Source organism: Peromyscus eremicus, chromosome 2 (genome assembly GCF_949786415.1).
Source record: "Peromyscus eremicus chromosome 2, PerEre_H2_v1, whole genome shotgun sequence".
Classification (NCBI taxonomy): domain Eukaryota; kingdom Metazoa; phylum Chordata; class Mammalia; order Rodentia; family Cricetidae; genus Peromyscus; species Peromyscus eremicus.
Window position 1 is genome coordinate 133,298,370 of NC_081417.1, and position 25,147 is coordinate 133,323,516.

At 45.3% G+C, this 25,147-nt stretch overlaps 1 protein-coding gene across 2 annotated transcripts in view; it reads right to left on the bottom strand.

Annotated features, from left to right (window-relative positions):
- Positions 1–5,069: 5,069 nt before the first annotated feature.
- Nfyc (nuclear transcription factor Y subunit gamma) overlaps positions 5,070–25,147 on the bottom strand; it is a 71,906-nt gene continuing 51,828 nt past the window's right edge. For both annotated transcript variants that reach the window (XM_059254889.1, XM_059254888.1), the window contains 6 exons: positions 20,702–20,797; positions 15,606–15,779; positions 12,219–12,377; positions 8,763–8,870; positions 6,549–6,608; positions 5,070–5,535 (listed from right to left, as the gene is read on the bottom strand). In XM_059254889.1, the coding sequence (XP_059110872.1) occupies positions 5,416–5,535; positions 6,549–6,608; positions 8,763–8,870; positions 12,219–12,377; positions 15,606–15,779; positions 20,702–20,797 (717 nt within the window). In that variant the 3' untranslated portion in view covers positions 5,070–5,415. The remainder of the gene's footprint in view (positions 5,536–6,548; positions 6,609–8,762; positions 8,871–12,218; positions 12,378–15,605; positions 15,780–20,701; positions 20,798–25,147) is intronic.

Here is a 25,147-nt window from a genome sequence, read left to right on the forward strand (position 1 = left end):
TAAAAAGAGCCCCATGTGAATGGGACACCTCAGCTGGTCCATATGCATTGGAGACTCAGATCCATGGTATGCAAATACTCTAAGCCAAGACACTTGAGGTAGGTGCTACTCCCACATGGCTTGGGCACATCAATTCAAGAAATCACTCCTCGGGATGATGGCTACACTCTGGCACACTCAGGAAAATGTGCTGAAAGTAACCCAGAGAACAAACTTCATAACAAATGAGTAGTAAAATAACTTGAGAAACATTTCCCCCCATGGGAGAATTCATACCTAAAGACCTAGAGAAAATGAAAGTCTAAAAAGTCTGATACAGTTAAAATCTTCAAGAAGATAAAGGAAGAAACAGCATCTATGAACAAAACCTGAAGGACACCAAGCAGACATATACAGCAGAAATGGACACAGCTATCTAGAATTTTTAAGAAACAGAAGTTATTGACAATGAAAAATAACCAACTCAATAGGCGAACTAGTAAATAGAGCTGAAGAGAGAATCATTGGTTTAAAAGCTAGAATTGGGGAAATCCTTCAGAATGAAGTGCAGAATAAGGGAAATAAACATGTGAAAGGAGAAGTATCACAGAATGAATGGGAATCTCAAGTGTGCGTATCATTACTCAGCAGATACTGAGGAGCAACCAAGCTCTTTCCAGAACGGAAACATAAATTTCTAGTTAGAAAGTCTACAGACTGCCTAGTAAGACATTACAAAAAAACTACATCTAGACACCTTTTAGTCAAAAGTGTAGAATATCAAGAATAAAGAGGAAATTCTAAAAGCCGCCAGAGAGAAAAGATCGCTTATCTACAAAGGTCCAATAATTGAATTGACAGTAAACTTCTCATCAGCAACAACAGATGCCAAAAGACAAAAGAGCATCTTTCAGAGTGCTGAGGGCAAAGAACTGGGAACCTTCATTTCCATCCATTGCCAAACTGTCTTTGAAATCAAAGGGCAAAATAAAGACATTTGGACATGTACATTGTCTTAGAAAGCTTCTGTCCCACAAACTTCCTCTGAAAAAAAAAGGTGCAGGGTCCAGTGGGAGGGGCTAGGAGCTCACACAGGTACCAAGAAGCTCAGTGGAGGCCAGGTCTCCAAGGAGGGGCAGGAGGCTTTGACATGCAGGGCAGAGCTGTTTTGGATCTTGCCTCAGCACTGGCCAGACAGAGGAACCCAGGCCAGCCTGCCCAGCTCAGATTTTCCCCTCTTGAATGCCAGCCCTGTGGTCTTCTCATCCCCTCTTTCTGGGCTGTGGTAATGGCATGATACCCAAGCTAGGGGTGATATCACTGGCCTGGCTCTGGGGCCTTGAAGAGGCCATGCCCAAGCTACTCATATGACTGGGTACTTGACCACTGAAGGGTCTTCTCTAGACAGCTTAGATGTCACCTCAGAAAGCCCTACAGGCAGGTAGTGCTGTGGAAAGGGACAAGACCAGTGGAGGACAGGTCACAAGACTGACAGCCAGCTGGTGCCCTTGAGCAATTTCTTAACTTCTTTGTGCCTCAGTTTCTTCCTTAGAAAATGGGGGAGATTGCTCACCCCCATGATGATGATGATGAAATGTGAATCAATGTAATACCAAATTTTTCTTCCTTCCTTCCTTTATTTATTTTGGACTCAGGGTCTCATATAGCCTAGACTGACTTCAAACTTGCTCTGTGGCCAAGAATAACCTTGAACTTTTTGTTGTTGTTGTTTTTTCGAGGTAGTGTTTCTCTTCCTACAGTCCTGTCCTGGAACTCGCTTTGTAGACCAGGCTGGCCTAGAACTCAGAGATCTTCCTGCCTCTGACTCCCAAGTAACTGGATCAAAGACATGTGCCACCACCGACTGGCAACCTTGAACTTCTGATACCCATCTTCACCTTCCAGCTGCTGAAATTACAGGTGTGCACTATTTATGGCCAGTTTATGTTGAGCTGGGGATCAAACTCAAGGCTTTATACATGTTAGGCAAGCCCACTCTCCCCCAGCCTACCTCTATTTTCCTATACAATAGCATCTTAGAAGGTCATTCTCAGAAGACTCAGCCCAGCAGACCATCAATGCTCAGTTAAAAAAAAACAAAAATCAAAAAACAACAACAAAAACCTAACAGAATGCCATGGTGAGCAGCTGAGAGGGTGGATGTGTGCAGGTGATACAGTCCACAACAGCAGGGACCTCGCCTGGCTTGTTTTCAGCTGGACTCAGAATGTCCCAAACAATATCTGACATAGGCACAGGGTGCCAAAGAAATCTCTGCTGAACAGCTGTGTATGTGAGCTCTAATAATAGTTTGTAGACGTTGATACAGGAGCATCGAAAGAGTCCTCGCTGACTCTGCCCAAGGAATTAGAAGTTTCTCAGTGAGAGCCATTTCAATTGGGCTTTGATGGATGTATAAGAGATCAATACACGGAAAGGGCTTTCCAGGCACTGGGGCCAGCACATTCTGAAAATATGGCTTCAAGTTCAGGAAACGGACAGTTAGGACAAGAACACTGACTGGGCAAGAGGGTGCAGAGACGAAGGAGTTATGGAGTACCTTGTATGGAGTTTTGTCGGAAAGTCTTTATTTAAACCCAACTACTTACGCTCATACACTACTCCAAAGAGAGTAGTTTCCAGTCCTACTGTTATCCCAGAGGCCCCTCTCTTCAAGGGGTTGGTTGGTGTCTTAGCAGAAAAGGGATAGTCACACCCCCTTTAGTTCCTAGAACTATTTCAAACCCAGAAGAGGATGGGACTAGGTGACTGGACTCGGTAAGGGTGGTATGCTGCCCCCTCGTGGCCTTGGCCAACCAGGGCAGCAAGGCATCATCTAGGTCCCATAATCCCAGGGGTCTTCAATCTCTACCCCCAGAGCAGCACCAACAACTTTTTACTACTCCATACACACTCAAGGTTGGCCAGGGATCCTGGGGAGCCAAGTAAAAGCCAATGTGAGCTATTACATAAAGCTGTCTTCTCACACTTCCTACCTTCAGACAAAGGAGGTGAACAGGGGTCAGGACACCAGGGTTTGGATCTAATCCCACCCTAATTCAGAATGACCTTGGACAACTCATTTCACTAGGCCTCTCTTGCCGCCTGTACCTCAGGGACTATGCTCCCTCTCCATGGCTTCTGAAGGGTCACCGTGAAGACCATTGTTACCTTGGGGCTATGCACACTAGGAAATGCTCAGAGTGCTCTGGATGGATGTAAGGGGATCATGCTGGGGATTAGATAGGGGCTCTCTGGGGCTGCACCAAAGGGTTTGTTTACATCTGAACAGGCCTGCTGGCAGGGCCATTTAAAGAGAACGTGCTAGCTAGCTGCTTGCCAATCACACCGATCGAATACTTACAGAACAAGGATGAAGCCTGAGTAAAAGCAGGCTGTAATGGCCAGCACTTGGACATGAAGAATGAGTGGAGGAGTGGGGTGGGACAGAGGGCACCAGGAAACAGGATACAGCTCCTTTACTGTGAGCAGGCCTCTCTACCTGTTCATTAGATGGGATGTCCCACTCGGGGCAGGTGGAAAGGCCAGATGCTCCCTTTATAGAGACACAGCTAGATGAGGACAGCTGAATTGGGGTGGAGTTGATATGAGAGTTATTTTTCCTAAACCTACTTACTGACATTTAATGGTGAAATCACTTTATCTTCTCTGGTAAGAAGCCTCTATCCAACACCTTAAAACTAGGAAAATGGTTTTGCAAAACTGTTCCTTTTCTTGCTTATATAGTGTGAATGACTCCCATACTTGGTCCTATTTTTTTTGCTTTGGTGGCCAGGAAGCTCAGCATCAAATCATTTCAAAATTATGTAGGTCTTGATAGCTAGCACAATTTGTGTTTCTATTTTTTGGATCCCAATCTCCTATTCAATTGTTTTTTCCTAATCTTAGTTTGTTTTATGGACTCAGGCGAGTACATGTAAGTGAATGAAAATTAAATTGACACATTAGCACATCACTAACAGTCTTGCCTATCCAGGGAGTAAGGGACAGTCTGACCAGATCTGAACATTCCAGCCCCGGAATCTGGAATGTAGGAGGTGTGAACCATAAGTCTTTCCCAATTTTCCTATGCCAATGCCTACCCTACCATGCAGGTTTGCAGTGAGCTGTCTGTAGCCATGGAATCCTAAGAATACTAGGCCTCAGCTGGAAAGGTCTAGAATCGGTCTCTTCCCTGCACCTTTCCCTCGAGCCCAAAGCCCAGGGAGTTGCCCACAGGTTTATGGCAAAATGATCTCTTCTTCTCCTGGCATTCCGCTCACTACCTTCCCCATGCAGCAGGCCCGACTCTGGCTGTAAAAAGACAAAGACATCAGAAAGAGGGCTCACTGCTGGCCCTTCCTGTTTCCCCGTTCAGTGGAAAGGCCTCCAGTAATTAGAACTACAGCAGGCAATGGCAAGAGCCACTGCGTGCCATGGAAGACTGCTGAGATTTCCTGGGGTCTTCGCTTGCTGGAGGAGCCAGTGTTCTCCAGGAGAGATGTCCCCACCATGTCATGCAGTGGTCCACTTGGGTAAGGCGAGGCTTTTCTGAGCAGGAGACGTGTTCTGATGAGGGTGATTTGTAAGCCAGTTTAAGCTCATCAAGTTCCTCTGACCCACTCCTTACAAGTGGTCCACCTTTCCCGACAGCCAACCTGAAAACAAACCAACCTTTCCAAGACTCCCCAAGTGAGGGGCCCCATGACTGTCCCCAGACACAGACACAGACTCTCGAGTACCTAAAAGGAGATTTATTGCATCTCATGCACTTTGAAGTCCATGCAGCAACGGAGATGAACACAATCATAACGCATTCAAACAATAAAACAGTGGGCAGAGCAGAGCACGAGGCCCTAGTCTCCTTGGGTCTTGGAGAGAAGGGTTGTGGAGGAAACCAGCTCTCTGTGGGGAATGAGTTCATGGCCCACAGACAAGGAATGTTTCCACGGCTTCTGGATGCAGAGGGATCTGGAGAAGGGCAGAGAGGACGCTGGGGGAAAAGGTCTGTTCTGAGGGCAGAACTGGCAGAGTGGAAACCCTGGGCACCCTTAGGAAGGGAGCATGGGCTGCCCCTTAGCAGTGGTAGTGAGTGCCCAAGCTAGAAAACAGAGAATTATTTCCTCAACCACCCGCTTCAAGAAAATGCCATAAATATGTTATTTAATATTCTTGTTTTATAGCATTGGACACACAGCTCAATATACTGAAATATTGATTCCTTGGAGACAAAAAATGGAAAAAAGAAAATAAAAAATATTGCATCTTTCTGTTGTAGAATCTCAGTCCCAGGTGTGGAAAGTAGTGCACCAGTATCTTAGCCTGAAGGAGGCATTCAAGTCCCGGGTCCTCTAGTGAGGGAGGGTATGTCCCCATCACCTGGGGCTCTATGGCAAATATTGTGTTGGGTGTCCTTGGCCTTGCCTGCTCAGGCCCTCAGTCTCCAGTCACCTGGGGGGTCTGCCCATCGGAGGGCTGGTTGGTTGACTGAATGAACATGGGCTGGGCGAGGTCTTGGCCTGCAGGCATGGTGACTTGCTGGATCTGGTACAGCTGCTGCAAAGGGTAGAAAGGAGAGGGAGGTCACTCCTGGGATAGAGGCAGCAGGCAGTTCTCGATAGTCTTCCAACTGGGTGGGGTCCCAGACCCCTTAACGTCTAGAGGGAAGGGGATAGAGTGCAGTCTTCATAGGGGGAGGGGGCCAAGCAGCAGATACAGGAGGCACCAGGTGCCATGTGAGGTAGTTTAGTGGACGGGAGCTACCCTTGCTGTGCCTTTCACTTCTCTGTGCTCTCCAGTTAGCTCAGACCCAAACCTGCTGCAGCCTTTTCTGTTCTGACAAATACAGCACTTGGCCACAGCACTAGCATCTTGCAAACCAGGATCCTCCCTCTTCCTTTCCTCCAAGGGCTCTGTGAAGATGTGGCCTGGTATTAAACATGTACTACAACCAAGCCCATCAGAGAGAAGACAAGTTAGGGCCGTCCAGCCTCCTGGTTTCTATCAGTCCCTAAAGAGACCACCCATAGGAGGAGCCCTGGCCCAAGAGCCTGGCAGAGACCAGAGGGCTGGAGGCTGACTCTTCTCCCTTTGAGCAGCAGAGAACAGAAGTTAGAACATGTCACCTAGCTTCATCCTCAGTGGACCCTGGGACCACGCTGTGAGGGAAAAGCAGGTGAACAGAGAAGGCCCCTCTTTCTTAGGGACAAGAATGCTCAAGAGGTCACATGTTCCCTTATTTGAACTAATCTACGTCTAAGCATCCTGGCTTAGGAAGAAACAGAAAACCTGCATTCTAGTGCTGGGTCTGTACCAACAACTGAATGAGCCTGGAAGAGGCACACCCACCTCCAGGGCTCAGTTCATTCACCTGAAGGATGGCAATTTGAGCTATATGACACTTCCCATTTTTTGTTTTTTGTTTTTGGCTCGCACAGCCCGCAGACCTAAAGGACTACTACTTGTATTAACAATGTTTTGTCCACTCTTAGGGAGTGAGACAATAGCCCTACCCATCCAAACCCACATACCATGTGCATCCCTAGACCCCAATCAGGCTGGGTCCCTACCTGTCCATCTGTGAACTGGCTGAACTGCTGCTGTCCTTGCTGGACTTCTGTCTGTGTGATCTGTGCAAAGGAAGGACAGAGCAGGCACGTTAGCTGCAGGGTCTATCAGCCCACCACACGAAGACTGAACGACACAAGGTCTCCAAAGTGTTCAGAATGAGGCTTGTCACTGAGCAGCTGCTTGGCAAAGGCTTGCAAGCAAGAGTCTCTTTGCACTGAGGGCTAGCAAAAGTCTGGTCTCACACAGGCACATCACAACCACCCTCTCCTCTCAAGGTCTGAGGCTCAGAATAAGAACACACATCTCCTCAGCTTTAACAATAGTTATGGCTTTAAATAGAAGCCTTAGAGTTTGTTTTTCAGCCAGTGAAGGCAGACTGCAGAATGAAAGGCAAAGCAGTGAGTGGTCCCTGTCGTCCTTGAAAGGTGGGCTCCAAACTCAGCTCCCAGGTTATCTGACGGCAACAGGAACACCCTGGTGAGCAGCAGCCTTGGCCCTGCCGTGGCAAGTCATGAAGCATCTTCCCCACACTCAGTGTACAGCCCTCTGGGCCAAGAGGGAGAGGTGTGTGCAACAAGAAAACATTTACCCTCACACTTCACATCTTACACAAGGACCTTATACTGACAAGCAGAGTTGCAGCATATGACAACTGCTGGGAAGAGCTGGGAAAGCTGGAAAGACTGCAGTGTGCATCTGTGTCTGTGGATATGCAACTTGTGGCAGCCTCTGTACAGCTTTCAGAATCAGCAGAGCCAGTCTCTCAGGTAAAGCTTGCCTTCTCACGGGTCCTCACAATGGCCCCAAATAGCTCCTGCTAACCTACCAAGGAGGTAGGTATGAAGCTTTCTTATTATTACTCTTATTCTAGGTTTGTCTCCTTCTGTAAGTCTAAAAGCTGCTTGAGGATAGGAGCTATGATTAATCTGTATACTCCCCTAGTACAAAGTCGGTCTTGTAGAAATGCCTTCAGGATAAATGAAGAAATCTGAGACATACAAACAATTCTCACAGACTAAAGTCAACTGTGCCTGTGGCCAGCAAGACTGCTATTCACAGAAGCTGAAAAGTTTAATTTACCTTTAAATCACATGCATTTTATCCAGTATTCACCCAACAAACATTTATTGAGCACCTACTAGGTGCCAAGCTGTAAAATTTACATCATGGAGACTGTAAATGCCCTCAAAGAATCCACTTTTTGAATCTCCCCTTCTCTCCACTTTCTGAACTCTACTGCTCAAATTGGCATCTGATGAATCACAAACCCTTCTGCTTCCATGCCACAAAAAGGCTTCTTGGATCTCAAGAAAATTACCAGAAATCTTGCATGCTTTTAAACAAAACGTAAAAAGGGAGATGGGCTCACGGTCATAACTAGTCTTGAGAAGTGTCATTGATATCCAAGAAACTTATGGGAAGCCCAGGTCCGCAGGCAAGTGGGTCACAGGGATGGAAAGGGTCCTTTAATGATCCCAGAGATGATGTGGAGCTCAGACGTCTTACTCTTGGCTCATCCCTCACATTTCCCAAATGAGACCTTCAGAGACCTGCTCTAACTCAGCTCTGTCACCACTGTCAATAGATACATCACCAGAAATGCAACCGGGCCAGACGGGTCCAGCTCTTAAACGATTGCTGCTTTTTTTGGGCCTGAGGCAAAAGGATCCATTAACAACACATCCCCTTCACCATTGTCCCCCATCATCTGCAAAGAATGACCACAGCCCTTAAGCCCCCAAGGCCTGGAGTAGGTAGCCCCCTTGGCACCTATGACTCAGAGCCTTCAAGATTGTAAGGCAAGGAGGACACGAGGGGTGATTTCTCTGGCTGAGTCTGTCTATGGAGGTAGAGTAAATTAAGTATGTTTTCTCAAGGGCACAAGAAATACCAGAACACAACTGCCATTGGGGCTTAGGGGGAACACAGCCTGGCAACTATAGGGTTCCTCCAGCCTGACGTGTACAGACTCATACCTGGCCTCTTCCTGGTATACTCTGTCTGGGCCTTTGCCCCTCAAGAGCAAGATGGTAAGAAACACATTGTGAATCCAACTGTCCAGTCAATCCCATCAGCCCCTGGCTGCCACACAGACAAACGTTTGGGGTGAATGGTTCTTGCTGAAGGACAAGGTAATGAGAGCTGTGTGCTGAGCACTCTCTTTGCTACAAGAAGTTGGCCAGCTGATTCTTGTCCCTCTCTGGTGTACATACCTGTTGGGCATTGGTGGCAAGTGTCTGGATCTGTCCCTGCACAACTTGGGTGCCTGACACAGGCTGGGCTAAGCGGATATACTGCAGCTGGCCGGCATTCAGCTGCACCTAGGACAGGGCAGAGACAGAGCACAGCGGTCTGAACACAATCTCATATAGGCATACTTCCCATGGCCAGATTTCGGGATTGCCCGTGCCCTGCAAGTCCCTCCAAGAAGCCTACCCTGAAAAAAAGTCCTTTTAAACAGAGATCAGAACAAGAAAAGCACTCCACCCCTACACAAAAGAGCATGCTCTAATATGACCACACACTCATCTTGCTAGCAGTTGGCTATTTGATCAGAGCTTATCTAAGGCTTTCCTGAGACTACCCAACACATCAGAATGACTGGGCTTTAAGTGCAGGCCTCTCCCGCCATCTCCATCCACTGTGAACAGTTCCAGGATTTGCCAGGCGCCCAAAACAGATGGCTGTCAATTCGAGTCATTTAACTCATCTTGGAGGAAAAGCCTGGCCCCAAAATTCAGGACCGATGTGTGTGGGTGTGTGGGTGTGGGGAGGAGGGTGTCTGTGGACCATGAAGATCCTTGATGTTCAGCACTAGCTTCTGGCCAAATACTCCCCAGGGGAAGCAGTCAGTAAAACCCTCACAGAAAAGCTACAAAACTGCCACTGGTGCTCTTCGTGCTTACAATGGAGCCTCACATAACAGGGTAACACCACAGCCTACACTTAACTGTGTCCTGAAAGCCTTAACACGGGCTCTTAGAATTCCACTGTGCCATGAAGCACTGTCACTTCGAGCTGGGATGAAGGGAGGAATGAGACAGTTATGAGATCTACGGCTCCAGAGAGATAAAGGGAAGCTGAGGACTGTGGCTCTGCACATGGGACAAGTTAGGGAGCACAAACTAGTCTGGTCTGTCTCTATCTAGGGGCCCAGAAAGCACACTCCTGGCTGTTCAACTTGCTTCTGGTGCAAGGAAGAATTTCCTCAGGCAAACAGCATCACACCGCTGTACCGGCACAGGCTTCTTCCTGGCTTTCAAAAGCTACCTCCATCACAGCAACCTTACTTCCATGAGGAAAATGCTGACAGGACAAAACTGTGCCCTACATGCAGGGCTACGTCAAATGCTTCTCTGCGATGTTGGCCTCAAAGGATTTGAACCATCAAGAAAAATGGAAGTTTTGTTTTGTTGTTGTTGTTGTTGTTTTAGACACAGATATCTCAGGCATCCCAGGCTGGCTCTGAAATCACTACATAGCCAAGACTGACCTTGAACTTCTAATCCTCCTGCCTCTACTTCACAAGTTCTGGGATTACAAGCTTACAGTTTAAACAGCGGTAGATCAAACTGAGAGCTTCATGCATGCTAGGCAAGATGGCACTGTTCCCTAGCCCATAACTCAAGCTCGTGGTGAAAGTTCCAAAGCTATCTGCCTGAAGCAGATAGGGGAGACACAGATGTTAACATCAGGTTCGATGGAAATGCAGTGAGTGTACTGTGACCTGCACCACTTTGTTCTAGAGCCAACAGGAGCTGTTGGGAAGTTGTGCCCAAATTCCTTACTAAATCTATACTGCAGCTTCCAGGTGCCATCAAGCCACTTCTGTGGATGAAAGTGGTTGGAAACTTCATCTGCTCAAACTGACAATGGTCTGTCTAGCCAGGAGTTACCAGAAGGCCAGCCAAGACTCCTAGGGTGAAAAACTAAAGCCTTGTCTCAGGTATAGGTAAGGCTCCTAACAGTCACAAGTATTTAAGATTTCCTAGCAGGAGGCAACACCTGCAGAAACTCCTAGGGCAGCCAAGTGGTTCCAAGCAGCTGCAACAGAAGGAAGAGGCTTTGCTTGTTAGGCTTCAGAAACCTAGAGTTGCCCTGCTCCTCAGTCTCCAACAGCAGGACTGTTGCTCCTCGTGGCTTTGCTGCCCAAGTTCCTCAGCAAACAAGCCTCTCCCTTTAGCTTTTGTGAGGGAAGTAGTTTCTGCCTAAAGAGTCTGGAAATGTCCACGTCTGAGAGGATGTCTGAGGACAGAGAAGATGAAGCACTAGATTCTAGAACAATCTTCTGGACCAATGGTTTGTTCCACAGAGGGATAAAGTTACTGCTCCAAGACGGGAGCTATGGTTAAATGACCTTGTTTTGGTTCATACAAAAAAAAAGAGAGAGAGAGAGAGAGAGAACCATTCAAGCAGAGGTCTCAGAACTGGTGGCTGAAATAGTGATGAAAGGTAGAACCCAGATCCTTGAACTACTGGTATGTTTGTGTCTGACAGGCGGAAGTGGGGTGGAGAGAGACATACTTACAAAGTCCACTTTCCTACGGTTTTGCCTGGTCTGTTATTTCATAACTTAAGAAAAGTTCCCGCACTGAACAAAGGGTGCTCTTTGGGCTTTGTTTCAGAGAGGAAATAGCAAAGCAGGTCCAAGCGGGTACCTATCAGCCTACGTTTCATCAAAGACTGCTCCACTCTTTCCCATTTTGGTTGCAAAATGATTAATGTAGAGTCTTTGCAAGTGCTAAGACAGGTTTTTTTTTTTTTTTGTTCGTTTTTGTGGAGTTTTTTTTAGTTTTTGGTTTTGTTTTTTAAACAAAGTCACTCTTACAAAGGACATGCGTTCAATTCCCAGCACCCACATGACAGCTCACAAGCATCTAACTCTTAATTCCAAGAGATTCTATGCCCCATTCTGGCTTCCACAGGCACCAGGTACACACTGCTTGGACATAGTGCAGACATACATGCAAAGAGAACACCCATATGCATAAATTAAAAAAAGACAGGTTTAAAAAAAAAACAAACTAAGAAATGAAATCTCTCTAGGCATGCAAGAAGCAACAGTCTACAGTAAAGGAATGGGTAAGTTAAATGAATGCCAAAAATACACTTTGTGGCAGGCTCCCCGGGAAATAACTCATAAATATGCAACAAGTGTATTTATGGCCTTCCCTACATACCTCCCTCACATTCTCGGCTAATCAAAAGATAGGTCTAGGGGTGGTCAAACAGCACTTGCCGACAAGCCTGATAACCCGAGTTCAATCCCCAGGACCCACCTGGTAGAAGTTGTTGTGGTGCCCAAATCCCCTGCCAGATCTGTCCTGTAGCTCTCAGCTGACAACAGTAGGCACGTGTACGGATGAACGTGCCTTGGAAAATCACATCCCACAAACTTGTCTTGACTCTCACATGAATACAAAGAAACACACCCACCCATGGGCAAACAAATAAATGTAGTAATAATGATAAAAAAGAGAGGCATGAGATACAGCTACCATGATGTCTCTGTGTAGGTGTAGGAGGGGAAGAGAGAAGAGCTACACCAAAGGTGAGCCAGAACCTGGACTGAAGCAGAGGGGAAGGGAAACAACAGACAAAGCTGGGTGTCTGGTGGGAATACTGACACCATGAGCTGAGAAGAGTCGGGGACGACAGTGCAGGCTTACCGGGATCTGCTGGATCTCTCCAGTGTTGGTGATGATCTGCTGCATCACCTGCATGGTCTGTCCAGTACCACTCTGGGCCTGTTGTGCTTGTCCCTGAGGCTGGGCCTGCACAATCTGCACCTGCTGACCTTCTCCAACCTGCATGGTCACGGGTGTGGTCTAGAGGGAAGAGTCAAGAGAGAGTTGCTTGGGTTCTGGCTGAGCGCCTGTAGAAGTCAACTGGGAGCACACACTCCATTAATGCCTAGATCTGTCACCCTCTTAACATGCAGCCCAATGGGTCTACAACACAGCTAGAGTTAAGTCTTAATTACGAACGAGAAAGCCAAAACAAGTTTTAGGCTCACAATGCAGAATATCTGCCTGAGTCTAAGCTTAAATGCCTGAGCTTCAAATGCTGCAACTCCAGTCTTTCTGTGATGGCAAAGCGCATACAATATAAGGGGGAAAAAAATCAAAGCAATCATAACAGCCCACACGAACGACCCATGTCAAATTTGGAGCAGGTGAATTTTGAGGGCACAGTGAAACATAAAGTAGAGCCTACACAAACGTATATTTAGGGTCCTATACTATGTCATAAGCATGGAAGACCCTAAAAGAACAAGCACACAGACTTACCACTAAGGCTGGGGCTAGTGCATGTAGGCTTTCACTCATTTAAGCAGCACAGAAAATCTTGTCCACCTTCCCACAGGAGAGCATGGGAACAACTCATCAAAGCCTACCCTCATTCAACAGAACTCAGAAAAGCAAGAGCTTTACCAGTCTAGAGATGCTGATCTCAGGGTTAAGAAACTTCTGCCTTATGCCAATGGCTTGCACTTAGCAGCTTGTCACTATGAAGCAGGCTCTGAATCTCAAGACCTTAGCCCTTAATGTGAGCTGGGAGGAATGAACCCAGCGTATCTGACTTGTCTGGTAGTGAGAGTGACAGATAGGTGGAGCAACTAGACCTGCGTTCTCCTCCCACTTCAGACATCACTTCCCCCTTTGAACTAAGAACCTTGTCAATCAGATGATACTGGGAGTCTCAAAGAGTCATGGGCTTCAAAGGATGTTGCTGTTCTGATGCCAACTCTTGATTGCACAAGTGCCCCGCACATTATAACTCAGTAACTAAAACTATGGGGAGAGGGGCCTAGGAACTACAGAAGAGATTTAAGAGATTACTAGGTAAGGAAAAATTACTGAAAACTTCAAGAGGAAAGGAGAGACAGAATTCTCAGTACAAGTATCCTTGGTGGGCTAGGACAACACCAAACTTCTATTTGTCTATCATGGCCCTGATGCTCCACCTGCCTACCCCACACCAAGAGAAGTTCCCAACTAAAAACAGAAAGCACAGAATTCACTTCACCACAGTTCCTTCCAACTCTGCTATAATGTATATTTTATCTTAGGAAAGATACTTGTATTTGAATTGAAACAGCCTTCATTACTCATTCACTATGGGTCCAGGGAGGTGGAACCCAGCCCCCAGCCCCCTGAAGCAGCAAGACAGCAAAACAGCTTGAGGAGACCAACCTCACCAACCTCACAAGCTTTCTCGGCTCCAAGCCCAGCAGGTCTTGGTTGGCAAGGAAGATGGATGAAATTTTTGCTGACCACTGCCCCCCCCCAACCACCACAAAACCAACCAACCAACCAACCAACCAAAAAAACAAAAAAGTATGCTACCAACTCATCACTGTACTCCATCAACCCAATTTTTGAGAGGATTTCTAAGGTATTTCTAATTCATTTCAGGAAAATAAGGGCTTGTGCTAGCAGGGCAGCTGCCAAATCACCTATGGTGTGCCCTGCTGTAAGCACAGCAGTCCTGGACTTCTTGGGATAATCCACCAATCAGGGCCAGCCTTTGGCAGCCTCTCTAAGTTCACTCAGTAAAGGGACAAGGCCTTTGGCAGGTAAAGCTCTCTCACTGTGGAGGCACAAGCATGAGCCAAAGAAGAAACTCCCTGAGGCTTCAGGGTGCAGTGAATGCCTGAGGTGAGGACTGGGCTATATAATCAGCTTTGAACCTTGCCTGACTAGCACTATCTGACATAGAGAGAGCATTCAATGTATTTCTATTTTATGAATAAATAAATGAGCAAGAAATAAACACTAAAGTAGAAATTAATATTTAAATCCATCCCACTCCCAATGTTTTTCTTCTAGGTAAACTTAGCTCTTTACCAGAATACATAAGGTTCTCCGGGATGTGTTTCCTGTACCTGCCTAGATATCTCCCATGCTAATTATATTCTCCTACCACTTCCTTTATTGCTTCTCATTTTTCTGTCTGTCTGCTTGCTCTGCTTGCTTGTTCTGAGACAGGATCTCATGCAGCTGAGGCTGGTCTCAAACTCCTGATTCTCCCATCCCCAACTCTGGAGTGCTGGGATTACAGGCATGTGCCACCATGTCTAGCTGTTTTTCATTTGTAAGCCTTCGAGCAGCAATAAATACCATGCTTTCCCAGTGTATTAACACTTCTAGTGATCCCTCTAAGATCCACGTTACTCCGTTCAGGGGCCTCTAACCACCTTCTCTTCCACCGGCTCCTCACATCTTTGTTAGGGACTCTACTCTGTTGATAACACTCTGTCTATAATTCTAAAGCTGTCTTAGTCTTATTCATCCCATGTGGTGGTACAACCTTTAAAAATATTTGTATCCCCAACTAAGACTATTGTGAATTCCTTGGAAATCAGGATTGTTTTATTCATGCTTATGTCCCCAATACCTAGCATAAGACTTTACTCACAGAGGATGCTCACTGTTTGATGAATAAATAAAGAAATGACTGACAGAATTTGGATTCAGAGCTCACAGAACTGAGTCCTCTACAGCCTCTCATGACTCCCAACGGATGGTACTGCTCTCAACAGTACTATGGGGGAGAGAAAAAAATCCTCTGATTACTATTGTCAAAAGAGCAGATCACCTGATACAAATACAGTAGGACAGAGAACTGCCAGAAAGAAGAGCTTTGCAAGGTGGCAATAACACCACTCTCCCCTTTACGGGTACAAATTCCAGTCCTGGTATAGACAGAGAGCAGGTGTGGAGTCCACTGAGAAGACCTTTTAAGACATGCCACTAATGTTCAGGGGTGCATTAGAGAATTTTTTTCCTTCTAGAATGCCTGAGCTCATAAGGATCCTGGAGAACATCTTGTCCACTGCATTTTCCTCATCTGACCTATGAGGAAAACAGGGTCCAGAGAGATTAGGGTGACACTTGGCTTCTGTGACTCAATCAGGGGAAAGCTCAGGTTTCCAGACATCAAATGCAGCACTCTGTAAGGATGTAATGGCCTCTCTCTGCACAGCATACTTTCCCCACCCAAACCTAAGAGGCACTGTTGTGCTAGGCTGGTACCCTCTGCAGCTCACAGACCTGACCCTGCTGAGGCTGTGCAATGATGATCTGCCCGGGCTGGATGGTAGTCGTGGAACTGGTAGTCTGCTGGCCTTGCTGCTGTCCCTGGACCTGGACAGCAGTGGGCTGCTGAGCCAGCGTGAAGTAGTACTGGACAGGCTCCGCAGGAGTCACAGACTGGCGCACCTCCTCCTGTGGGGTGGAAGGAGACTCAGGTAAGGGGAAAAAACCCAACTCAGCACCGCCACAGTGAATTTCCACTCTTCCCCCAAACAGGCTATGTGCAGTTGCCTGCCGAATGCTGAGCTCTCCACATTTGCAGTCAAAGGAAAAGGGGAATCTGAAGAGACCAGTTGTGCTAAATCAAACTAAAAATAACAACTCTTATAGGCTTCACAGAACATACGGCCAATTTTCTGAAGCACCGAGTAATCATCCATTGTGTGATAAGTTGCAAATAGGCAAATAATTATCGTAACCAACAACCACGTACCAAAAGAACTTGTCAGTAGATTCTGTCAAGGCCTGTGATAGGAGAACAGTGCTACCTGCCAGCAACAGGAAGATGATACCAAAATTTACTGTCCCCAAGTCCCATAAAAGGCAGTATCCCCATTCTAGGAGGGACATGTCATGAAAAGGGGAAAAGGCTTTTCCTGGGCTCCAATTCCAGAGCCAGCTTTTCACAGAACGCTGAAAGCTCTATGTTTACCATGGCCGTGTCTACCCCAGCATCACATCTGAGTCTACTTGTACTTAGCCACAGAAGTGCAACCCAGGGGGCCTGATGATAGCTCTCCGCTGGGGTGCTGCCTTGGCTGACTAGGGAGGAAGCAGCATTCTGTCCGATCTGGTAGGTGAAGAGATTGTTCTTCAGCTGACGTTTTCCATGGCAGAAGGAGTAAACAACCCTCTCCCAGCCACCTTGAGCTCACAGCTGAGAGTGTAGGATGTTTACACACACTACAACATGGTTACAGCCCAGGGGTTGGTGGGCCCCTGACCACCCACAGAGATCAGCATCTCATTCCGAGTGACCTGTGACACATGGTGTCCCTGTCTAGGACAACAAAAACATTCAACCACATAGGCTGAGTGAAAAATATTAGCTAATTATTCATGTCCTCATTCAGAGCTAAGTCTATCAAGTTTCAGAAGAGATACTTCCACAAGGTACTGAGACCTTCCGCTCAGGACTGCCCAAAGTGTGTTTCCATGGCACTGTCCTCACTGCAAGATTTTGTACCTACATGGCAAACTGACTGCCAGTTCTGCTCAAATCTAAGTCCCATGAGGGCAAATACTGCCTCTCTCTTGAGTGCTACTGTTCCTGGTACTCCCATACAGGCCCTGGTAAGTGTTGCCTGAAAGATGAGACTTTTCTGAATGCATCCTGACTGTACGCAAATTCTTCTGAACTCAACCTCTAGAGGACAGTGCCTCCATTCTCCTTAGTCTCCCTAAGATCCGGTGACCATGGTGTGGAAAAGTTGTCCTTGTAGTCCTGGGCTGAGTGCTTCTGTATTTGCCTGTGGACACTGTAACTGATTATGGACAGCTGGCCTCTGAGAAACTTGAATCATATCTAACAAGGCTCCCTAATGTCATCCCCAGAGCAGGAAAGGCCTCTGAATGTTCTTGTCATCTAAGAAGTCTTTAAACACAAACTGACCTGGGTTAATGTAGTCCGTGCTTCAAGTCTACACGGCTTCGATCCTCAACATAATTACGCAGATGCCGAAAAGGCAGGAGAGCCCCTTTTACCTTCATCTAGGTCTCAAATTCAAGAACACACCTTAACACTGACTGACAAAGCCAGGTCCATTTCAACTCCAGCTGCTTGTCCATTTTAAGCAAATGTCAGCCAGCAACCATGTCTTGGCAGGGATAACATACCAATACCCCTTTAAACCACAAAACGGAGGCCAAATGCTCTTTCTAAAGCTGTGGAAATAAGTTCAATGTGTATTTTTTTCCCCCATTGAGGTCTCCCTTCATATTTTATAAATAGGAAGACCAGACTTGACAGACCAAGCTCTTGGCCATGAGATATTAAGACCTGAGAACACAGACCAGCTGATAGCAGTCAGGCAGCTGGGAGGCACTGGTACTTCCTACCTTTGATCTGTGGCTGGCTCTAGGTGTCCATGATTACAGTTATCAAGCACCAAATGTGTTTTTGTTTTTGTAAGACAAACAGCAAATTATTTATATACCTCTGCCAGAACCCAAATTACCACTTTACCAAAAGCTAGCAAGCAGGCAGGTAGCTTCTCCTATGCTTCCTACTGCATCCTCTCAGGTAATAACAACTAGACAGTTTCTAGGACAATGCTGTCAGGACTAGGCATGACTGTTTTCAAATCCCTGGGATGGAAGGAGGCGCAAGTAAGGTTCTTCTGCTTTATGAAGACTCATTCTGCAAATGGAGGTCAAGCCAGCAAGGGAATGATTATGCTTGATATAAAGAAATGGGTGGAAAGATAATGACATTTCAATGAGCAGGAACTTTCAACTCATAGCTTAGTGGGGGAGAAGTCAGCCCTTAACTTTTACTTGCAAACAGTCTATTCACTTCCATGGAAAAAGAGAGAGAGATTCCAATTCATCTCTGAGAAGTCAGGACCTTAGACTCACAATTCAGTATTTCCCTTTTCCAGGTGTGGAACAGCATCCTGAGCCATAGAATAATCCCTGCATGACTGGGTCAATACAGAAGTGGGGAGGGTCGGGATTTAGCTCAGTGGTAGAGTGCTTGCCTAGCAAGCACAAGGCCCTGGGTTCGGTCCTCAGCTCCAGAAAAGGAAAAAAAAAAAATACAGAAGGGGGTACTTGCTTAAAATTAGTAGTGGTCTCTCCAATGCTCAGACTGAAAAACAATGCCAGTGCACAAAAGGAATCACTTCACAGGGTCATCACTACACTGATGTGCAGCCAGCTCCAGATTGGGGAAAAAATACATTTGCTTTAGTAGCAGAGTGAACTGCTGCCTCCTTCAGAGGGTGTGTTTTGGAGAGTAGGCACTTTTAAAGGACTTTAGGAGGTGCCAGCCAATTTGGAGCTTGGGAAAACTTCATGTCTACAGAGAATTAAAAACTGCTATCTTAGAATTTCAGGCTAGCTTTCAGCAGTCTCAACCTTTTAAACGCCAGGCAGCAGCTGTCCTGAATAGGATGCCAATCAATAGCTCAAACACCTACAAAGAACTAAAACCAGGCAGCGTAAGGAGTGTTCCTGCTAGATACTCTTTAAAGGGAGACAGACCAAGTGTAGTGGTGTGTGCCTTAAATCCTAGCACTCAGGAGGCAGAGGCAGGCAGATCTCTCTGCATTCTAGGACAGCCTGGTCTACACAGTGAGTTTCAGTCTAACCAGAAATTCACAGTGAGACCCTGTATCAAAACTCCAAACCAAACCAATCAACAAAAAAGGGGGTGGGATAAGAGTACTTCAAGTCTAACACTCTGAAGGACAAACACTCTGAGACCCTGAAGGACAAACAACTCTGGAGGAAGATGTAGGACAGTGGTTCTCAACCTTTGGGTTGTGACCCCTTGGGGGGGATGTCAACCCTTTCACAAGGGTCACTTAAAACCCCTGGAAAACACAGGTATTTACATTATGATTCATAGCATTCGCAAAGTTACAGTTATGAAATAGCAACAAAAATAATTTATGGTTGGGGGTCCCCACAACATGAGAAACTGTATCAAAAGGTCCTGGCATTAGGAAGGTTGAGAAGCACTGCTCTAGAGTAACACCATTCCCTTTAGTCAGTCTATTCAGCAAGCAGCCCACAGTGAACAAGGAGTTAGTGCAATAAGAGCAATGCCTGACTGTATCACAGATCTTACCACCTTATTTTTTAATAAGGGGGCTCGTGGTGGACACATGGGAGCAAAAATCCAACAAAGAAAGCAGGCTTCTGTTATTATTAGCTCCAAAGGAAAAGAGGCAGTTTGAGTTCTGTGACTTCTCAGAGAGAAAGGAAGCACCCCAAGAAGAGGAGTCAAGTCCAGGGCACAAACCTGTAATGTCTCAAAGCCGATGCACGCAGCGGGGACGACTGTGGCAGCCTGCCGCTGTAAACATCCGACTGAAAGCTCTTCTCAACACCTTACAGCTTCCAGTCAAGGATGTTTACAGTAGCAAAGACTGCCCAGGAAAAAAAGAGCTTCGGTGAGGCACACCCTGCTCCCATAAAGGTGACCCAGGGCTTGCCAACCCAAACCCTCATGAAGGGTCAGAATTAATGTCAATTAGGATGCCCACTTCTCCGATACGTTTTCTGACTGGTAATTAGTACAGGTCAGCATGGGGAGAATGGTTGTCATTAAATGACTCTAGACAGTGTACTAAATAATGTTAAAAACACTTCCAAACTTACGAACAAAAATAAAGCAAGCAGAACACGGTATGGCTTTACTTCTGTGAGGCTCTGCCACTATTTCCCAAATGTTCCACTAAACCTAGTGAGTCATGCAAACTGTGTGCCTGAAGCAAGGAGCTCTATAGACGGGCTCGATTACAATCATGATGAAGACTTAGATGCACTCAAGTCGGAACAAAATAGTTGGTGTGACCTCTGGAGGTGAGCAGGCAGAAGAGAGGGCAGACACTCACTCGGCTCTTGTGCTTGAAAAGAAAAATGTAAATGGTGGTTCTAACACTTGGTTGGACATTAAAGCATCTGGGGAGCTTTAAATATTATTGATTCCTGGGATCATGGCATCACAGGCTCTGAATCAGTGCATGGAGGTTAGAGCCAGGGCACTAAATAGAGACACAACAGACTAAGAAAACAAAGGCCTCTCACTCCAATCCACTCTTAGAATCTGAAATCTGCCTGGCTGAGAAAGTTTTGATTTTAGATCAAGGAGTCTTGAAATGTTTCATTCCACTGTTTGTGACTAATGTCTTTAACTTTCATCGCAACACCACCCCAGAGGCACTGAGTTAAAAGTACCCATAAATGAGTAGAAGGAGATGTTGAGGATGATCTGGACTAGAGAGGAGAAACAGGAACAGCAAATGCCTTGGGAGGGTGGGAGGAGCCCTGGACAGCAGTGTGCCCAGGTCCTACAGGCAGAAGCTAGGCATGCCCTCCCTGCTCACCTGACGCTTTGGAGGTTTCAGTTCATCTCTTGGAACAATGTCGATGAGAAAGTCGAACTGATCAAATTTTGTAATTGCCATAGCAATATCATTCCGCTGTAACAAAGAAAAACAGAGTTAAAAACTGGTATAGAAAGAATATAGTTCTTTTGGCTTTATTATCTTTCAAGTAAGAGGACATGACTCCTCCCACACACCCACACACACCCACACACTCTCACAGACACAGACAGACAGACAGACAGACAGACAGACAGACAGACACACACACACACACACACACACACACAGCATCTGGGATTAAACCTAGGGCTTTGCATATGCTGGGTAGGTATTCTACCACTGAGCTATATGCCAGCCCAAGGTGGTGACTTTCAGGCTGCACTAAATAACCCTAGGTGTGTCTAGAGCTAAAATAAGAACTGTCAAACTTGTATCAGACTTGTTGGACAGAAATCAACGAAAGAGATACACACATCCCGTGCTCTAGGACAGGATATCTGAGCCCTATTCACTACTGTTTCTGCTTGTTCTGGTTTCAAGACCCTCCATAAAGTTGTCAAAGTATCATCCTCTGACTAATTCAGGAGACAAAGCCAACAGTTTCAACTGGCATTCCATGGCTGGCAAGGTTAGCCCACCATTTGTTCCTATGACCTTTCTCAAGGCCTATGCACTATTTTTTTCTTTCTTTTACAGGCAGTTATAATCTAGTCACTTGATCTTGTATGTTAGCTATAGTTTTTAGTTTGGAACTCAAAATTGCATTGCTTAGTTTAATGCAGACTTTAATTCTGAACTTGAGCCTGAATGCTCAAGCCTGAATTTACTAGGTAGCTGACAAGAATGTCACAGCATGTTCAGGTGGACTTTCTCTTCAAGTTTGACATTCCTCCTTCCTATGAACTAAAAAACAAACACACATTTTTTTCTTCATGTGTGTACTTTATTGAAAGTTTTAAGGGAAAAGAAAAAACCCTAACTTAAGAGTGTGATATAGTCAAGTATGTAAGAGAAAGTAAACTTTGAAATGTATTTTAAAAATAGATCACTTTGCTGGGCGGTGGTGGCGCACACCTTTAATCCCAGCACTCGGGAGGCAGAGCCAGACGGATGATCTCTGTGAGTTCGAGGCCAGCCTGGGCTACCAAGTGAGTTCCAGGAAAGGCGCAAAGCTACACAGAGAAACCCTGTCTCGAAAAACAAACAAACAAACAAACAAAAAAATAGATCACTTTGACGGTGGTGGTGCACACACCTTTAATCCCAGCACTTGGCAGGCAGAGGCAGGCAAATCTCTGAGTTTGAGGCCAGCCTGGTCTACAGAGCAAATTCCAGGACAGCCAGGGCTACACAGAGAAACCCTGTTTGAAAACCCAAAAACAAATCAAAACAAAATAATAGACCACTTGATGGCTGGATGATGTGAGAGGTTCGATAAATCAGCTAGGGTACAATTTTTTTGTTTTGTTTTTAGCCTACAGCATCCAGTATTCCTAGTCTCCATCAAAGTATTAACCAGGCTGGACCCTGCTTAGCTTCCGAGATCAGACGAGATTGGGTATGTTCAGGGTGGTATGGTTGTAGATGTATGGATGGAATGAAGGGGAAAAAGAAATAAAGACCTCCAAACACACACACACACACACACACACACACACACACACACACACACACACAAAATTCCGGAATCTTCTGTTAATATAGATATATTTTAAATTGATCTTTTCTGCCTCTCTCATAGCCTAGGTCAGTCTTGAACTTGCTATATAGCCAAGGATGACCTTGTACTCTGGAACCTCCTGTCTCTACCTCCCAAATGCTGACATCACTAGTATGTATCACCCCATCTTAGTGTGCCTTTCTTTAAAAAAAAAAAAAAAAAAAAAAAATTTGTTTTGTGTTTCATTTTCTTTCTTTTTCTTTTTCCAAGATAGGGTTTGTGGTATTTTGAAAGAAAATGGCCCTCAAAGGGGGTGGCATATTAGGAGGTGTGGTTTTGTTGGAGGAGTGTGTCATTGTGGGGGCAGGCTTTGAAATCTTTTTCTCAAGCTTCCTGAGTATGAGTCGACTTCTGTTGCCTCTTGAGTCAAGATATAGAACTCTCAGCTCCAGCACCACATCTGCCTGCATGCCACCATGCTCCCCGACATGATGATAATGGACTGAACCTCTGAAACTGTAAGCAGGCCCCTCAATTAAATGTTTTTCTTTATGCCATGGTCATGGTATCTCTTCACAGCAATAAAAACCCAAACTAAGACAGGGTTACTCTGTATAGTATTGAGATTAAAGTATATACTACCATACTATACCTTTCCTTAAAAAACAAACAAACAAAAAACCCAACTGTTTGTTTGATGTTTTGTTTCATTTTGTTTTTCAAGACAAGGTTTCTCTGTGTAGCCCTGGCTGACCTGCAACCCACTCTGTAGACCAGGATGGCCTTGAACTCACAGAGATCCATCTGCCTCCATCTCCCAAATACTGGGATTAAAGGTGTGGGCCACCACTCCTGGTTTACTGTGCTTTTCTTAATATTTTACTGAGATACTATTCATTTCAGTGAAATACAAAAATCTAAGCAGTTTGGATTCTGATGAATGTATATACCCAGGAAGTTGACACCAGATAGATCTCCACTTCTAGCAACCCCTGCAGCTGAGGTAACACTAATGGTTATCACTGGATGTGGTACTGCTTTACTATCATACACTAGACATTTTCCTCTAGGTTCTTTAGTTTAATGCAATTTTGAGTTTATTGTGTTATATGGAGCAGTAGTTGTTTTATCCTGAATAGTGACCTATTTCATGATACATCAGAATTTATTTATTATGTATGTCTAACGGGCTCCCGGGCTATTCCCAGTTTGGAGCTATTACACATAAGGTTGTTATGTAAGAATGTCTACATTTCTTCTGCATGCAAACCTAGGTAGGAGTGGAATGCCATGTTAGGGTGGCCATGTGTTTAATTCTACTCCAAACTGCCAAATAGGTTTTCCAGAGTGATTACACCACTCTATATTCTGACCAGCAGTGACTTTTAGATACTCAATTTCTACACCAATACTTAGAACTGTTTCTCTTTGACTTTAAGCTATTATTCACAGATGACTAGTGATGCTGCACACCAGCTTACTGGCCATCACCTTTAAAGCCCTTTTTATTACTTGTAGAGGGGCCACTGCAAGATTGAGCATGCTATGGTGTGTGTAGAGATCAATGAACAGTTTATGGGAGTTTGTTCTCTTCTTCTACCATGGACTGAACCCAGGCTGTCAAAGTGGTGTGTGTGTGTGTGTGTGAAGCACTTCTCCTGGCTAAGCCATCTTGCCTCCAGCCATCATCTTTTATAAGAGGGCTGTTCAAGTGTTTTCCCCCATTTTACTTTTTAATCTCAACTGACTTAGACAGTAGCTTTTACAAGATCTTCCTAGACTTATAGAATTACTTTAATCAGTATGAAGTTTTGCAATTTCCACATGCACATTATTCTATAGAGATATGTGCACGTATACATACACATTCACACATGTGAGAGAGAGTGAGAGACAGTGTACAGGTACCACATACAATTTTTAAAAATTTAACATTTTTTGAACAGTGGCTGGGCATGTTGGCAGAAGCTTATAGTCTTGGTCTTGGGAGAATCAAGGATTTCAGGCCTAGAGTTGGAGAAGGAGGTCACTCGGGAGGCAGATGCAGGCGGATCTCTGTGAGTTCCAGGCCAGCCTGGTCTACACAGTGAGATCTAGGACACGCATCAAAACTACACGAAGAAACAATGTCTCGAAAAGCAAAAAAACAAAAAACAAAACAAAAAAACCTTTCAGTGTTTTGTATCTATCACATCTTCTCTTTTGTATCTGGAACACCTTTTCTCTAACCTTCCTAATGTTTCAAATCTTTAATACAGTTCCTCATGTTGTGGTGACCCCCAAATATAAAATTATTTTGTTGCTACTTCATCATTATAATTTTGCTACGGTTATGAATCATAATATAAATATCTGATATGTGACCCCCTAAAGGGGCCATGACCCATGGATTGAGAACTGCTGTAGGAAAGTGCCTAGCTGATAGAAAGGGTTTTGGGAATTAATATCACCAAAGGTTCTACACACAATATAAATATTGACTTGCTAAGTTAAAATAAAGAGAGCACAATGACTCTGTGAGCTCAAGGTCAGTCTGGTCTACATAATAAATAATGAGTTCTAGGCTAGCCAGAGTTACTCAGTGAGGCCTCGAATCAAACAAACAAAAAATAATAACAAAACAAAAAGAGCACAAAAGGAAACAATTTCAAGGAAGACAGACAAGGAATAAAAAAAAAAAATCTAGCAGTTAATGAGACCTTGAATTCTTTCTGGGATTGTCTTTTTCTGATGGCTCTGGGCTTCCAACCAGAAGTACATCTGGAAACAGACACTGGACCACT